At 34.7% G+C, this 16,184-nt stretch overlaps 1 protein-coding gene across 1 annotated transcript in view; it reads right to left on the minus strand.

Annotated features, from left to right (window-relative positions):
- Window positions 1–16,184, minus strand: part of FMN2 (formin 2) — a 162,700-nt gene that overhangs the window by 49,371 nt on the left and 97,145 nt on the right. Inside the window, exons 10-14 of the mRNA XM_050893860.1 lie at window positions 14,210–14,301; window positions 13,934–14,063; window positions 12,832–12,978; window positions 10,918–10,977; window positions 10,619–10,739 (exon numbers count right to left, since the gene is read on the minus strand). Of these exons, the coding sequence (XP_050749817.1) occupies window positions 10,619–10,739; window positions 10,918–10,977; window positions 12,832–12,978; window positions 13,934–14,063; window positions 14,210–14,301 (550 nt within the window). The remainder of the gene's footprint in view (window positions 1–10,618; window positions 10,740–10,917; window positions 10,978–12,831; window positions 12,979–13,933; window positions 14,064–14,209; window positions 14,302–16,184) is intronic.

A 16,184-nucleotide genomic window follows, 5' to 3' on the forward strand; every position in this document is an offset into this window, starting at 1 on the left:
AGATGAGGGCTTGATACCTGATAAAACCACAGACATAGTGAAGTGCCTTACATTGTTCAAAAGTAATAGTGCAAAATGATTAAAGTGAAAGATTATAAGAGTATAGTTATCATGGCTTGAACTCTATGAGAGACCTTGGAGAAGGGTAGCTTGGTTCTTCTTGCTCTAGAGACCAGGACAGAGAAGCTGGAGCCTGAAGCAGGCCTGACACAGATTATTCATTGGTGAAGTGGTACTATCGTGCTTCCACCAACTATCCAAGCTAATTTAGTTTGGGGCAACAAAAGACTTGACACTACTAGTTCAGGAGACTGTTAAGCTCTGATTTCTATTATAGGGGAAATCTCTTTAGGCTATGATAAGTTCCCATCATTCAACAGAAATGAATCTTGCTTGTTTCTGCCTCAAAATTTCCAGTAAAAGTGCACACATTAAAAAAAAAAAAAAAAAAGTATTTTCCTTGTTTACTCTCCAGGGTTTCTTTCAGCAAAACAGGATTACTACTATGTCTTTAAATACAGAAGACTGGTTAGACGTTTAAAAAAAGATTTTAAAGCAGCAGAATGTACTATCATAATTGTCTCCTTTAAACATAAATGATGTCTAGAATTGCATCAATCCAAATATCTACAGATGAGAATTATAGCCTGCTTTTGAAGACTGGCAACAACAGGTAGTAGCCTTACATGTATCACCATTATATGCTCTAAAAATGTGGTTCTGTAATATTTGAAAGGGTCTTGGGGGGGGGGGGGAATAAAAAATCAGTTGTCATCTTGTTCTTACTTCAGCAAGCACGAATTTATAAGCTGGTAAATAATATCAGTCTCTAGTTTACAGTAAGATACTAATGACATATCCAAAAGAGCACAGTAGAGCAATTAAAGATAACATAACTAAAGATGAAGATCCAAAGGTTCATTAATTTTGGCAAATGCTGGTCAGCCAACCCACTACAGATCTGTACCTAGTCATTCAAGCTAGAGCACCAAGAAGGTAAATATATATGATGGTAGTCACATCACTCTTTGTATTCTGTTAGCTATATAAATTGATTCACCTTTACTGTACTACTCATCTGGTCTGCTATATCTGGGGCAAATCTTTGGAGAATGCAGCTTTAGATCTCATAGACACTGGTTAATCATTTTTTCCTCATAGTTGTGAATATACCAAAGACAATTAGAGATACCAATTTTTAAAATGCACATATACAGAAAAGCAGACTGACTAAAATACTTGGTAACACAAGTGGAGTAAAGCCAAGGTGACAATAACAATTTCAATTTATTTTTTTTTTTTTTTAAGCTTAGAGCAAAATAGAAATAAATACCAGCAGATTTTTAGGGGAAAAAAATTAACATGAATATATTTAATTAAACAGGTAACCCTGCTTATGAAGCAATATTAGAAAAAAAAAAATCTAAAAAACCCCACAAATATAGTCACATGGACAAGCCTGTAATTTTTAAACAAATGCTAGTCAACACATCTGACATAGGGGAGGGGATCCAAATGACCATGAATTTTCTTACAGTGTATGATAGACAAAAAAATAGAGAAGCTATGTACTATTCTGCAAAGGAAGACATTCTGATGGTGACATATAGAATTTCTATTATTCTTTTCTCCTTTTCAGAAATAAGTGGCAGAGCTGAAATATGCTGTAGAATCTACCATAACATTTAATATCACCAAAATTCCATACCTTTTTCCAGAATATGGATTATATATTCTTCACAGAAGTACAACATTATACTCTCTTGAATTAATGTCTGCAGCTCATGATGAACTCCTGATCTCTCAGCTGATTTGAAAGAAGTATAGATCTTATGAAGGTATATACCCACCAAAAATCTTAGCCTATACCCATGCCAATAGCCTGAAGCAGTTCCTTTTCAAAGTCTATAAGGAAATGCAGGGACATACTATCCTTTATATTCAACTTGCTATGGAAAAGAAAAACATGTAATATTGTCAGAATGAAATATCTGTTCTTTAACCATTCAGATCCTGGAAGCTCTACCATGGTTGATTTCTTTGTGCATGCATGTGGGGTGGGGGAAAGGGAGTGCAGTTAATAATAGCTTTGTTTCTCCAGTTTTTGGTGGAGTTTTTTTTGTTCGTTCTCCCCCTCCTCCTGTTAAAAGACTAAAATCAGTGATGTTCAGAAGAATAACAGTTCAGGTCCATTTTTGACCCTATTCCTGAATTGCAAATGATGTCTAAGTCATTTAAAATCCAAAAGAAAACACAGGAAAAAATCCCTTTTTCTTGCTTTATAGATAAAGTGAGATATCATATATAGCATCCAACATTTAAAAATAAGACAAATTCTGTCATTATTACCATACTAATATCAGTATTATGATGCTTAAAACAAACTAGTTCATCGGATGCTTTCTTCATTAAAGAACTAACAGGCCTGTAAGCTCTTCCTAAGTTTTCCAGTTCTCCAGAGCACCAAGACCGGAATCATGGTCTCCCTGCACAACCTGTGGGATATAGCACTCATTTATCACGTTCTGTAATTTGTCACCAGAGTATAAAAACCTGCTATTTGGATGAGATGTTGTTATTCCTCACTGTAACTGAAGAAATTAAAGTGCTGATCATATGAAAGGAACATGAAACATTAGACAGTTACCAGTATTTCTGCCCAAGTGAAGGAATAAGACGCTGAATAAATGTTTGTGTCAGAAGAGTATTTAATAACTTCTAAGCAATGTGGAGGTAAAACATACAAAAAAAAAAAGTATATGAGAATACCAACAGAGTCTTCTATATTTGATTTTTTTCCCTCAGCTTCAGGCTTACATTTCTCTCCATGAAACATCCCAGATATCAAATGAATAGGTTGGCAAAGAGGATCTGCTGTGACGAGTTTGTAAAAGATTTGTCTGAAAAAAAGCTTGTCTCTTTTTTGATAACAGACTCAAAACTTGCTCTGTTATCATCCCTGTTCTCACAGGTTCAGTTATTCTCTCATCTTGGGAGATGTGTACACAACTGAAAAACTTAGACAAAGCTAGCATATTTCTAAGCTCAGTTTACTTTAAGCAGATTTTAAATTTTCTTATAAGGAAAGAATTGAAAGGTATTCAAGGCACCACAAATGAGAGCCATGTAGGCGGTCACAAAAGCCAAGCACTAGGTAGAAGCTTATCTCACAACATGGAAATGCCCAAACAAGAATAAAGAAAGATAAAAACTTCTTCGTATTGCTTTGCAGCAAGGTGAAGTTTTCAGTTCCCTGTAGTCCTGCATACCCAGTCCTCATGCACTGATCTTATACCTTCCAAAGATCTCAGATCCTAAGCAGAAGTTGGCATGGGCAGACACACCTCTTCTCCAACCCTCTAAATCAATTTTAACATATAAGCAATATCTCAACAATGGAGAAGACCAATAGTCATGTAATTTCATCTCCTCTCTAACATCATACGCTGTAGAGAACTGTACGTGATTTTCCAGAGAAGCAATACAAATGGATTCTTGTGGGAGGACCTTCTAAATTTTGGGCAATTCAAACTGGTAGCTTTTTGCCCATACATACACAGATCTCTCAAATGCTCCTGATGTGGAAATTGATGTGAAAATCTGTGTTCAAAATTGGTTTAGAGATTTTAAAAAATTGCAATTCCAGCTGTATCCAGTATCTCAAGAATCTCATCTCATTCTCTATTTCTATGTTAAAATACAATTAATTGCCATTTTTCAAGCTACTGTGTTATCCTGCTCATCCTGCTTTTTTTTATTTTAGGTCAATATACTAAGACTATATAAAGTTTCAGAACAGCCAATATTGATCAAGAGACATCTATACAGAAAAGGAAAAGAAGAGTCACAAAATATTCTGTGCATTGTACTAACACTTTCAGTAAGCGATTCTGGTAAGTGATCTAAAACGCACCCAGTCTCATTACCAAAAATAGTTGCTTTACTTTTTTAAAAAAGTAAAAAAATATTTTCAAGATTCAGAATATCTTTTTAATGCATGTTTTCTACCTAGTTCTGTTGGATACTAAATTTTAGCCCTTGGAAGCACAGATCTCTTCTAATCCTAAAATATGTCTTTTTGAGCACAATGTGTGAGCAGATGATCAGCTGCTCCTCAGGCTTACTGTATTGTCTTTGGTTAGGATAATAATGGGCAGCATGATTTTTCTTTCAACACCCTCAAAACATAAAAACAAAAAGAAAAAAAAAAAACAAAAAACCAACCCCAAAACCAAAGTCAACAACAAAAAAACCCCAACCCACCAAAAAAACCAATAAGAAAGCAAGCAGAACCGTGAATTATCTTGGATGAGTAATTAACAGGTCCATTAGGCTGTTTTGGTTAGCCACTTCTGAAACCACATACTTATCTATAGAAATCCTATAGAATTTAGGTGGATTTTCAAGACTGTTTAAGGTATTTGAGAGCACAAGTTGCACTGAGATTTGATAGACTGCTTTTAAGTCTTTAAGGAAGTTTTGAAATTATGTTCTCAATTTTCAGAGGTTCTGAGTACTCAGACTCCCACAGGAGATGTGCCTGTGTCCTACTTGCCTGAAAAGTATATAACAGCATAACCGCTGTTTTCACAACTTCCTCAGTGCTTTCTGGATTCATTACAACTGCAACCTGTGACTTTAAAAGATAGCTTAGACTTTACCTAAAAGAAACAATATTGGCCTCATCAAAAGACAAACTCTGATGAACTCAGCCACAAGTACAGAGAGAGATCTTAATTTTCTTTTATTTATTTTTTTTGGAATTGTAAAGACTTACACTAAGAACTGCTGAGTCTTCAAGGGCTTCCATAGACAGCTCCTTGTTTGGAGTTTTAAGGACAGTAAAATATGACTCACAGATTGACTGAAAGCCTGGCTTTAGTTTACATCTGGTTTAGGTTTAGGAGTCTGCATGCTGCATAGCTGCAGCAATTAACCCTTTCAGTGATAGCTGAACAAACAGCTAGAATTTGTGGATGCACAGCTGTTAATGAGTAGGCCAAAGTAAAGATTTAATTTGGCTAAAACAATAGCTGTTTCTGTAAAGGTAGACTGTACAGATAACTGTAAGATTGACCAGAACTGCTAATGTTGCTATATTATTTTGTTAATACCTTGAGAGATTTGGTATTTTATTATAAGACTGAAGGCACCTTTTCATTAGAATATGGATCTATGGATTGTATAAGAAAAACAAAAGATCTATTTCTTAATTGTAAAAAATCTTCATTCCCATTTATATCAAAACTATTGACAGAGAATAACAGAAACACAGACACTTCAAAGTATCTTAAACCAGAAAGTTTTTGATGAGGCAATGAATTCAAACTCTCTAAGAATGCAATTTTTTCTCCGTTTCAGTTCTCTCTCCTCCAGCTCTCTGCCTTCTTCCCTTGAAACAACTTGGAATACCAGTGTAGAAGCACATTAAAAAAAATATTAGATTTTTGGGAAACCTCTTAGGATGAACTTCATTTCATCAAACTTTAGCTATTTAAAAGATAGATCACCACACTAGACTCAAGACCTTTCCTTAGCACTCAATTTTAGGAAAAGACAATCGATTTTAGGAGAGCAATCCCTTCCTTTTCTGTCATCTGTAGTGGGACCCTAAATGGCTTAGGTTGCTTAACGTTGTTAATTGAAGTTGAAATTAATACCACTTCTGTTCCTGATCAAGAAGTGGCACTGAAATGTTGCCAAAGTCTTAGGCCCATAATCAGAACTGTGATGGAAACAGTGTGTCCTGCGAATATGAAAAGATACAAGGATATGTCTGTGTGAGAGAGAGAGGGTATGATATGCAAATAGAATGGTACTTTTTTTTTATTTTAGCCTGCAAACGTTAGTATTACCCATGAAAGAACTAACAGCAGATGCAATCTTATATTGCAACGTAATCCATGCACCCCAGACACAGAGTTGGCCACGACGAGGAAAATTCCATCTCAAACTACAGCTTGACTACACTCTTAGTGTTGGGGCCTCTTTCCAGGTGTTAGTGGCAACCATTACTGAGGCAAGAGGAATGATGTGCCAAAAGCTAAATAGTTATGAGATAACTATGTGAGAAAGAAATGGTAAGGGGTCAAAGCATAGCATGCCTAATACTATCCCATCTCTCTCAGTCCCACATTGACACCACCCCAAAAACAACTTTTAAAAGTCTTTCTATTGCACAATATGGTACTTCCAATGCTCTGATTTACACAGCAGATATTAAACCCGAGAGCACATACCAGCTCTACAACTAGCAGATCCAAGCTGAATAGATAATTTTAGGTGAGTATAAGCAGCACAGAAAAAATAGGGAACATGTATTTTTCTAAGTTACTGTGGGGCTTTTCTTGGAACATACTTTTAAAAATACAAAAAGTGTTCTGCAAATGCTTAACACTTTATAAACATTCTCAGTCACATTTATTCCAAATCAGAGAGATGTACTGGGCCACACAGCCTAGCTTCTTATCAATGGAGACTTTTCAATGAGTTGTAAACACTCACAGTAGGAAAAGAAAGCATTACTACAAGAAATAATATTTAATATCTTTGATTGAAAACTGATTACAAGTAATAATTATGGTAATTAAATGACAACATTATGACATATAAACAAGTACTGACTTCAACTTGATTTCATAGCAGTCTCTATTATATGGTATTATTCATTTCTTCAAAATTCTACTAGTCAGATTTATTTTCTGCCTGACATTGTTTCTAATTTTAGCTGAGCTTCAGTGAAAGTTTTGCAATAAGTGACAACTGACAAATTAGTTTTTGATTTGCAAGAATAAACTTACTATTGTAAAGCTAAAATGTTAATGTGTAGCCAAAGAACAGCTTCTAAACAGTTTTAACTTGCCATAAGTGCTTCATAAATACTGTAACTCTCACTGCCATTTTAGTGTCCTAGTTCTTTCCTAAACTAAATACATGTCTTGAAGAATTTCATGGGCCACAAATCCAACATTTTCCTAAACCACAATTGTACCTCCAGAGAGTGTCAGAGCAGAGAGGATTAAAACATTAATTGATTCAATACACATTTTCCACATCTTTCTGCCCCGCCTCTATCATTCTGAAGTGTCTAGAAAAATATACTGATAATAATAGATGTACAACACAGGTCCTAATCAGTGAGAGTCACACACTGCTCTTGTGACCCTGGATGCCCAATTTTCTTTACATGGTGAGTTGATTTAAGTCATGTGGCAAGTGCTAAAGTTTCTTCTGTGGAATGACATAGGAACAGAAGTCATTGCTTGGCATGACTGCATCAAGGAACACTGCTGACAGCCAGGAGAGATCAAAAGCAGATCAAGTTGCTTAACAAACTATATGTCACTGAAGTCAAAAAGGCTAAAGTGAGAATCCTGGAGAGCTGTGAAATCTGGGAGCAACAGATGGAGCCAAACTCACTTGGTTTGTTAGTAAAAGGATCTACCTGTTATTTGGTCTTCTATTTAAAAAAAAAAAAATCTAGTATATTAACTTTATCCCTGAGGTCTATATTATTTTAAAAAACAAAACCAAAACTGAACAATTTGCAAGTTCAATATTACATTGTTAGTGTAGCTTCCACTATAATGTTAGGGGAAAACTTTTTTTTCCCAATTAAAAAAAAAAATTGTAAATTTCTGCCTTAATAACCTTGGAACAGGCACACAGCATGCTTTCTGAAAGCCTTTTGGACTTACACTTTTAATCTGAAATCTTAGAAGAGACTTTCTTTTCTAACATTTACAAACTGCAAGGCATACAGTTCATAAAAACGTAAAAACGGACAAGAGCCTCCACAGTCAAAAGGGAAGAAAGCATACAAGTTGAACATCATGAGTGCTTTTTCTTTTTAAGAATCAGCATAACAACTCCTTTAATACAAACATAAGCCCAAGCTAAGAACTGTGAAAGAGCATGACAACGAAATTATTTTACAGAACTATAAAGATTATTTATATCTGCACGTCTCTGTGTATGCTACTGACATATTTAGATGGAAAAATACAGCATTGCTAGAATGAACTGCTATTGTTATGGTTACAAAACTTTTTTTTTTTTTTAAATAACAACATTCCTCTACTTTTTTTATTTTTTTGTTGTTGTTTTTTAAGTGGCCCCATAATTTTATGAAAGGGTCCTTCTGGGATGAAGTTTACCTTTGAATAATGATCATGGAAAGTTTTTTAAGACAGAAATAAAATATCTTCAGAAGCTTTTGTTCCTGGGTGAAACAATACCCACTTCCCCCATTGTACTAAGCGCGATCTCACTGCGCATGGTTTGCAGGGTATTTGAAACTAACATGGACAGAACACCCTTGAACTGGTGATACTGCCTGCATCAATGTTATGTGCAATTTTCAGTTTTTCAGCGATCAAGAACAAAGCAAACACTGCCCCCCCCAATGGTGAAATCCTCTCATGAAATCTTCCATCTAATTACTGATGAAAATAGGTCCAAGGTTACAGTCTGCATCTCAGTATAAAACTGGAATGCACTCATGGGCATCTATTTGTATGGCTTTAAAATCAGTATTTCCCATGAATACTCAATACTCATTTACTCTTACTAACTTCAAAGGAGAGGATCATATTTAGGATTTTGTCAGAATTTGCTCAGCATCTTACAGCCTTCTTCCTGCTCAGTCATTTAATGAGGCACTTGCTAGCTCTAGTAATTCATAAGTTTCCAGATGCGAATTAGCAAATCTGGTAGTGTACTTAAACTACATGCAGAGGAAAACCACTTTGAAATCATTTTATCCATTCAGCTAAAACTTGTACTCTATTTAAAAAAGACTGTCATTAAACTTGGCTATTCTGCGTCATGAAATGTTGAAAGCATTACAACAATTAAACTATTTGAATACCCAGAATTTTTAGTGAATGCTCTTGCAGTCACAAAATTTTTTAACACAAGTTATTTTAAATTTAGGGTGACATTTTTCTTTGGAAAAAGCATTTTGCATCACTCAGGGCTGATAAGAAGTCACGAATGAGATTGCAAACTAGTACTGAAATTCTCCATATCCAGAAGAGGATGCAGAAGGGGGCCGATGCTGTTCCCAAAAAAGTTTGTACCAAAGGGAATAGGGAAAGAGTGATGGTGTCTGCAGCTATTCCTCAGTTTCATGACAGAACAGACTGACAACAGAGACTCCAGCCTAAGGGCTGGATTGGAAGCATAGAAAGAATTCAACTGCCGTCTGATGGCAGAGTGAAGCATGTAATTTCCGTTTTTACAGAACCTCTGCTTTGATCACTGCACAGTGTGGATTTATTCCATAAGAGATTTATGCCTGTGTGCCAATTTCAACCTTGATCTAAAAATATTTAACCTTTCGTCTATATAAAAACATTTTTGGTGAACTTGCAAGGAATAGCGTCTGCTCCCATGGATGTTCGTAAACATGTGCTTGAATTCAAGTGCCTTTTTTCAATCAGACCTAAGCATCTTTCTTCTCTATGTGCAAGCTTGGAGATCAGCCCTCAGATTATCTGAAAGTTGCAAGAAGTACAGAAATAAGTTTTCATGGTTGAACTGTGGGATTTTTGCCCCCTAGATTGTTCAGGGCAGCAAATGGATGGTGCTGCAGTTTGCTCCTCAGTATCAGACTAAGTGATCTTGATACAACTTTAAATATTACCTCTAAATGTTTACAATAAATTTTAAAACATCCAAACAGAAAGCTTGAGAGGGGCAAGAAGGGAAGGTCAGATATCATTTGGTAACCATGTTATGTTTTTGTTTTAATAGAGAACCTTCTGTTCTAGGTTGTTCAGGGACTAATGGTTTACCAAACCACTTCTTGGTCTCTAGATGCATGGTATTCAAAATCAGCAAGGCAGCAGAAATATAAAGATCATTTCACTCCTTGATTTGAATCCTTCTCTCCAAGATTTAGCATAATGCTACATAACTGGCCAGTCTAGCAGAGACTTTTAGCAAAAGTATTGAAGATAATGGATATTAGCCATCATTTGTGCAAACTACTCTTGCTTAACTTAAACTTAGTGCTTAGTTCCCAATGTTATTAAGAAACGTATTATATGCGATACATGTTCTCTATTAAAGTCTAGCAAATACATCTTACTTTAAGCTTGTTGAGTTCATTTAAAGAAATCATTCCACAAGTAGGAGAAAAAATACTTCCTTTGCATATTATTTTTTAGTTTAAAGTCAGGTTATTTCAACTGTCTTTAACAACATGCCATATATATTATTTTATCTGCTAGATAGTATTTGGACCTGATTATCAATCTTTTTTGTCATGGACATGGTCCAACACTTTGCAATTCTTTTTATGGTGAAAGACTTGTTGAAATCAGTTTGGAGAAAAAAAAAAATATTTTTTTTGTTTTGGTTTTGAAACAAAAGATTTAACCTAACTGGTTTGATGTTGTTTATTTTAATAACCTCTTCCAGGTTATCTACAGAAATTTATGAATTATTGCTTAAATGGTCATGAAAAAGCAAATTAAGGAAACAAAATAGTAATTGAGGAGTCAAAAATACACAACTTTTTTTATACTATCATCTAATTTCTCAAAATGATACAAACAATAACAGCGGGGATATGTTGGTAATATATAGTTAGCACTTAATCTAGCTTCAGTACCTCGCAAATCTTTCTTCATTTTGCGGAGATCTTTTTGAAAGTCTTCAAACTTCATTTGCGAAGCCTGGAAGAGATCTTGTGGGTCTGGAAGAGGAAAGATGCATTGTTCTTTTCCAGCATCCTGACGAAAACACAAACGAACAGTTACTTAGTGCTTATTACTTTTTTATATACTAAAATATATAACTGAAAGCACAAAGAATATTTGTGCACATTTCCTCATCTTGGCTAGCAGAAGAGTGAATTTAAGTTGATTTTTTAAAATTGAATTTAAAAGAGCAAAATTAATTCTCACTTACCTCATCAAAATTACGCAAATAGTATGAGACAATGTAAGATAGAAGACTTCTGCTGTTGTCCTGTATAGAAGAGAATAAAGTTTGATGTGTTACTGAAACTCACTGAAAAAAAACAAATTCAGTAAATGAAATATTAATGTCAAGTATAGAAAAATACTTCACTGATTTGGTGCCTTCACCAAAAAAAACCTAAAACCCCAACACCCTGAAATACCATTTAATCATTAAAGAAAATAATAGAAAGATATGTTATAACACTCATGTAGGCCACTCTTGATTTTTGAAATTTACCTGATTGTAAACTGAACCCTTACGTTTTGAAATTTCCCAAGAAGGAAAAGAGAAATTGTTTCTGGGTTGATGTATGCAATTTGTTTCGCAACATTCAGATCTTTTTATTAATCTGTAACTATAACCAAAGCAAAGTTAAATTAAACAAAGAAAGTTATTTTTCTAAATAAAATTTTGGCACTTTTGGGGGTCTTTGGGGGAACTTTCTCATTGTTTCCCCTCTGTAATCTCTGTAATGAAACTTCAGCAGAAAATCTTTGATTTGAAGAGCATTTTTGACAGAATTACATTTTCAGATAGTTTCAGAAAATTATTTTGTAAGAACTTTTCTGACTGCTCAGTAGCAAATAAACTGAAGATGTATCTTGCAATTGCAAGGTTAACGGTCATAATATTTCCAGCAAATTACGTACTAAAGACCTGAGTCACCAAACCAAATTTAGTGTGCCTAAATGTTCTACTGAGCCGAGTTCTAAAACTGGTGATGTATCTAGAGTCAGCCAGAGGGTTCAGCTAAAGTAAGCTTCCCTAAACACATTCTACTAAGGCTTAATTCACATCATCACTCCCCTGGCTTACCAAGAAACCAGCATGGCAGAATGAAGTTCCTCCACTCCTTTAAAGGCAAATGGCTGACATGGTCTCTCAACTCAAGCTAAACAACAGTCGGCTCACATTACCTAACCCAGCAGCTAAAGCATGTGTATTTAGTGAGTGACCATTCAGGGAAACAAACTCTTCTTTTTCTGCCACTTTCAGAATAGCAGATCTCGACAATGACTCACAAGATAGATGTAGGGGCCAATTTAAAGTCTCAAGAATTATTGCTATAATCTTTCTCATACCACTGTCCACATTCAGATGAGTCTTTTAATCATAGCCATAGAGACTCAAAGATCATTGTTTCCTTGTAAAAAAAGCAGATATTTGAATACAACTCCAATCTGAATAATCAAAGCCAAAAAAGCGCTGTTAACACACAAACTCCAGTTTAGCACTGAGCAATAGACAAGACTACTTATAATTCTTACTCAGATGACTATACCAGTCAAATCTTAAATCAACAAGTACTTGCTGTGATTACTTTTTACTCGGGTGGTTCCATGGTCCAATGTAAAATGCACACTCTGTAATCATGATGTATATAAAGGATGAATTTTGGGTTATCCCAAATGCTCAGGATGCCTATTCAATCATTTTCAGGAGCGACTTTTTTTTTTTTTTGTTACAAATATTTTGAACCAGCATCGAATCACAGTTAACTTTTCTTTTACAACTGTTTCCACTTCTGTAATAAACCTTTTAAGTGTAAGGATCATAGTATTGCTTCTGAATACAGGAAAAGTTAGAACTATGCAGTGTACCAAAGGTCAAATACATATCAGGAACTAAGACATAATTTAACATATTTTTATTTGTACAGTAATGAAAAGAGATGGTTCATTTTCATATTTCTAAGAAATGCATCCAACTCTAGAAGTGTGATGAGCTAAGTATAGTAACAAAAGAATTCCCTTTGACGTGCCTTCATAAGTTTCACACCACTTACTCGGAAATGGAGACGAAGTAATTTTCTCAGAATTTAACATTCTCAGGCCTACAGGAATTCTAGAATCAACTTACACTGCTCTTGACATCTTTCAGTTTTGGCAGGATATCTAGTCCAAACCCATCAGCCTGTCCTCGTGTCCTGTTTCCACCATTCATGTAATTTCCAAAAGCAAGAACCAAACCCAGGACCTGCATAACTCCGGACCCATTTTTCAATGTCTACAAAACAGAAGGAAACAATTCTCTGTTCAAACTCACAATAATATTTACGGTTAACAGTATTACTGACAAGCAGATTTGTTGATACTGTGTTTAGAAATAATACTTATATAAAGGCTCAAATATAGAGAATTAACAACCTTCTACTGCAACATGTAGAAGTAGAATAATATCAATACGTAATTTGTTGTGAATGGAGAAAGTTATCTCCAAAATGGATACTTAGAAAAAAAATAATAGGAAATCTCTACAATATTATCAGAGATGACCTGTTGAGAACAACAAAATAGTAATTCCTTAACTGATGCTGAAATTGTGAATGGTATATTTAATTTAGGAGAGAATTCTGCAAGGAATTCATAAAAAACCTACACGGAACAATTAAAACATTTAATCAATTAAATAAAAAAAAATCTATTAAATGGTAAAACAAATAAAATATTTCAAATAGTTTTCAGTTATGAAAATACTGATGAAACCTGCATTTTTAAAGCCATGTATTTGTTTTGCATGGGACAACAAAATTCAAGTAATCTCTTCTAGCTAGAGATAACATTGTTATCTCTAACTGATTTTCGATATCAGAGATATTATTGAGTTGCACACTTCCAAAATCAAAGCAAACACAAGGTGGACTGAACTGGCATTCATTTAGTAAGGAGCGATATGGTCACTATGAAGAGGGAAGATTTTGCTTTAACAAAAGGAGAAGGTACACTATTTTCCAGAGACTGATATACATTGGTGGCAAAAACATGATATAGTTCAGTACCAAAAGCTAATCTTAAAATTCGCTTTGATGTTGAAGTACAATCATAAAACGTTCTATTCTGCTATCCTTCAGATTTAATGAGTACTTAAAGTAAATAAAGTGAAAACTTTTGAAATATGAGTACAACTTAACAAGATTAAATATCAGAAATTTAGCTCTACCTTTTCACAGAGCACAACCTACCTCACACAGTTTCTGTAACAATTCAAGTTTGCGACGGATTGAACAAATGCTTTCTGAAAATGTGGATTGGAACAAGATGCAAAATACACGTTCTGAAAAGTTGGGAATTAGTGAGAGTTCATAGAGAAACCTGTAGGAGTGATTAAAGAAAATTATATGAGTCACTGTCAGTAGGTACAGTATTTTTTTTCTTTTATAACATCTCTAGATAGTTTACTATAGCAGGAAAATTTTTCTGAAGCGGGCAAAACTGTTCTTTCATAAGTATGTTCTTACTGTTCCGGTTTATCCAAAGACCTGGCGTTTTCTTTTTCCTTGGATGCCTTGCTATGCTTTTCTATTTTTTCTAATTCATCTGATTGTGCTCTCTGGAATAAAGGAAACAAAATAATTAAAAAGTGTTAATTAAAAAATCAGTCAAACAACACAGATAAAGATGCCCTTGTAAAAAATCATGTTCATAGATTTTTTCTTTTCCCTCTAGCATCTGCTTATGGTAAAACTACTTAGTGCATAGAGTGATTTTAAGTATAAATACATCTGATGGAAAACAGAACATCTTCCAAATAATATTATTGACTACTAGTAATCTGCAAAAGATTTATTCATTCAACCATGCACCGAGACAATAATCTTCATTCCCGATCCCTTTTCTTTGGCTGTTTATAAAGTCTTTGGAACAAAAAACTCTCTTGAGTTGTATTTCTCTTTCCAAATCTGTTGGGTTGCATTTGAATGCAATCTGATCTTTAAATATATATTTAAATAATGTCTTTTTTTAAACTAAATGAAAATAGGTTTGTATTGTTTACTGCAATTTAAATTTTATTTAGTATTTGGAAAACACTATGGAACAACAAAAAAATAGTTGATTCATAATGGAACTATCATACATACAGTAATACATGAGAACTACTGCATACTACTTTGGAGTAAAATGATTTTCATTTTTCTCTTAATAAGCCAAAACAATTACATGTAAACTACCTAGTTTCTTGGAGAACCCTGTGGCACATTGTGCAGTCTTTTCTTCAATATTCCAATCAAAAGAAACAGAGCCTCACTTCTTTCTGTGCTCCATGCTACAGTGAAATTATTTTTTCCAACTGCAGTACTGGAAAATGGAATGGCATGGAAAGGAATAAAAGTGGAATGGAAATTTGTCCTTCTGACCCTTCTTTTGACATCCATGGTGGTTTTCAAAATAGATTCAAAACATGAATCTGTGCAAGACTGAAAAAAGAAGTAAATATATCTAACTTTATTCCTTTAAGAAAACATTACACACATTTTTTAATTTACTCCACCACAAAACTTGAAGACAACAGTGGAAAATTATATTCTGACTACTTAAATAATGGCAAAGCAAAAGATAGGTAGGCTGTATCTGCATTCTTTCTTGCATGCTTTTGCATGATTAGCAGAAGAGGTATGGAACTATCTCAAATCATACTGCCACAGCTCCCTCAGCAATCTGAAACCAGAAAGTCAGGTTTGGACAGTTCTTCTGAGGTTGTTGAACATCTTTCCATGTGAAAAGGGAGAAAATACTGACGTGAAACAGAAAGATTAAGAGATTGAAGAGTCATTCAGAGCAAAAGCACTTCAGAGTTTCTCTGATTACTTCAAGAAGTCTGAAAATGACCACAAGGCCATCTGTCTTGAATACTACACAACTTAATATTTAGCTAGCATTTCTGTGGATGTTCTTCAAGGGTCATCTTCTCTAAAGTAGTCTGAGTTTATCTAATAAATACTCCAACAGATAGGAAACATTGCAAACACCTTTTTGGTTTTTTTTCCCCAGAAATAAACTTTGTTCTCGACACTAAGAAATTATAATGGTGGTAGTACTTGTATCACAGATTAATAGAATAGTTGAGGTTTGAAGGGACCTCTGGAGATCGCCTAGTCGAACCCTCTGGCACAAAGCAGAGGCAGCTAGAGCAGGTTGCTCAGTATCGTGTCCAGCCAGGTTTTGAATATCTGCAAGGATGGAGACCTCACGACCTTTCTAGGCAGCCTGTTCCAGTGTTTGGACACCCTTGCAGTAAAAAAAGGTGTTTCTATTTTTAAATGGAATTTCCAGTATATCAATTTCAAGAGGCCCACTACCTCATCTTTACGCTGACTATCACTGAATCTAGCTCTGTGTTCTTTACTCCCCCTCCCCAATCAGGTATTTGTACATACTGATAAGATCCCCCTGAGCTTTCTCTTCTCCAGGCTAAACAACCCCAGCTCTCAGCCT

This window comes from Gymnogyps californianus, chromosome 3 (assembly GCF_018139145.2).
Source record: "Gymnogyps californianus isolate 813 chromosome 3, ASM1813914v2, whole genome shotgun sequence".
Classification (NCBI taxonomy): Eukaryota; Metazoa; Chordata; class Aves; order Accipitriformes; family Cathartidae; genus Gymnogyps; species Gymnogyps californianus.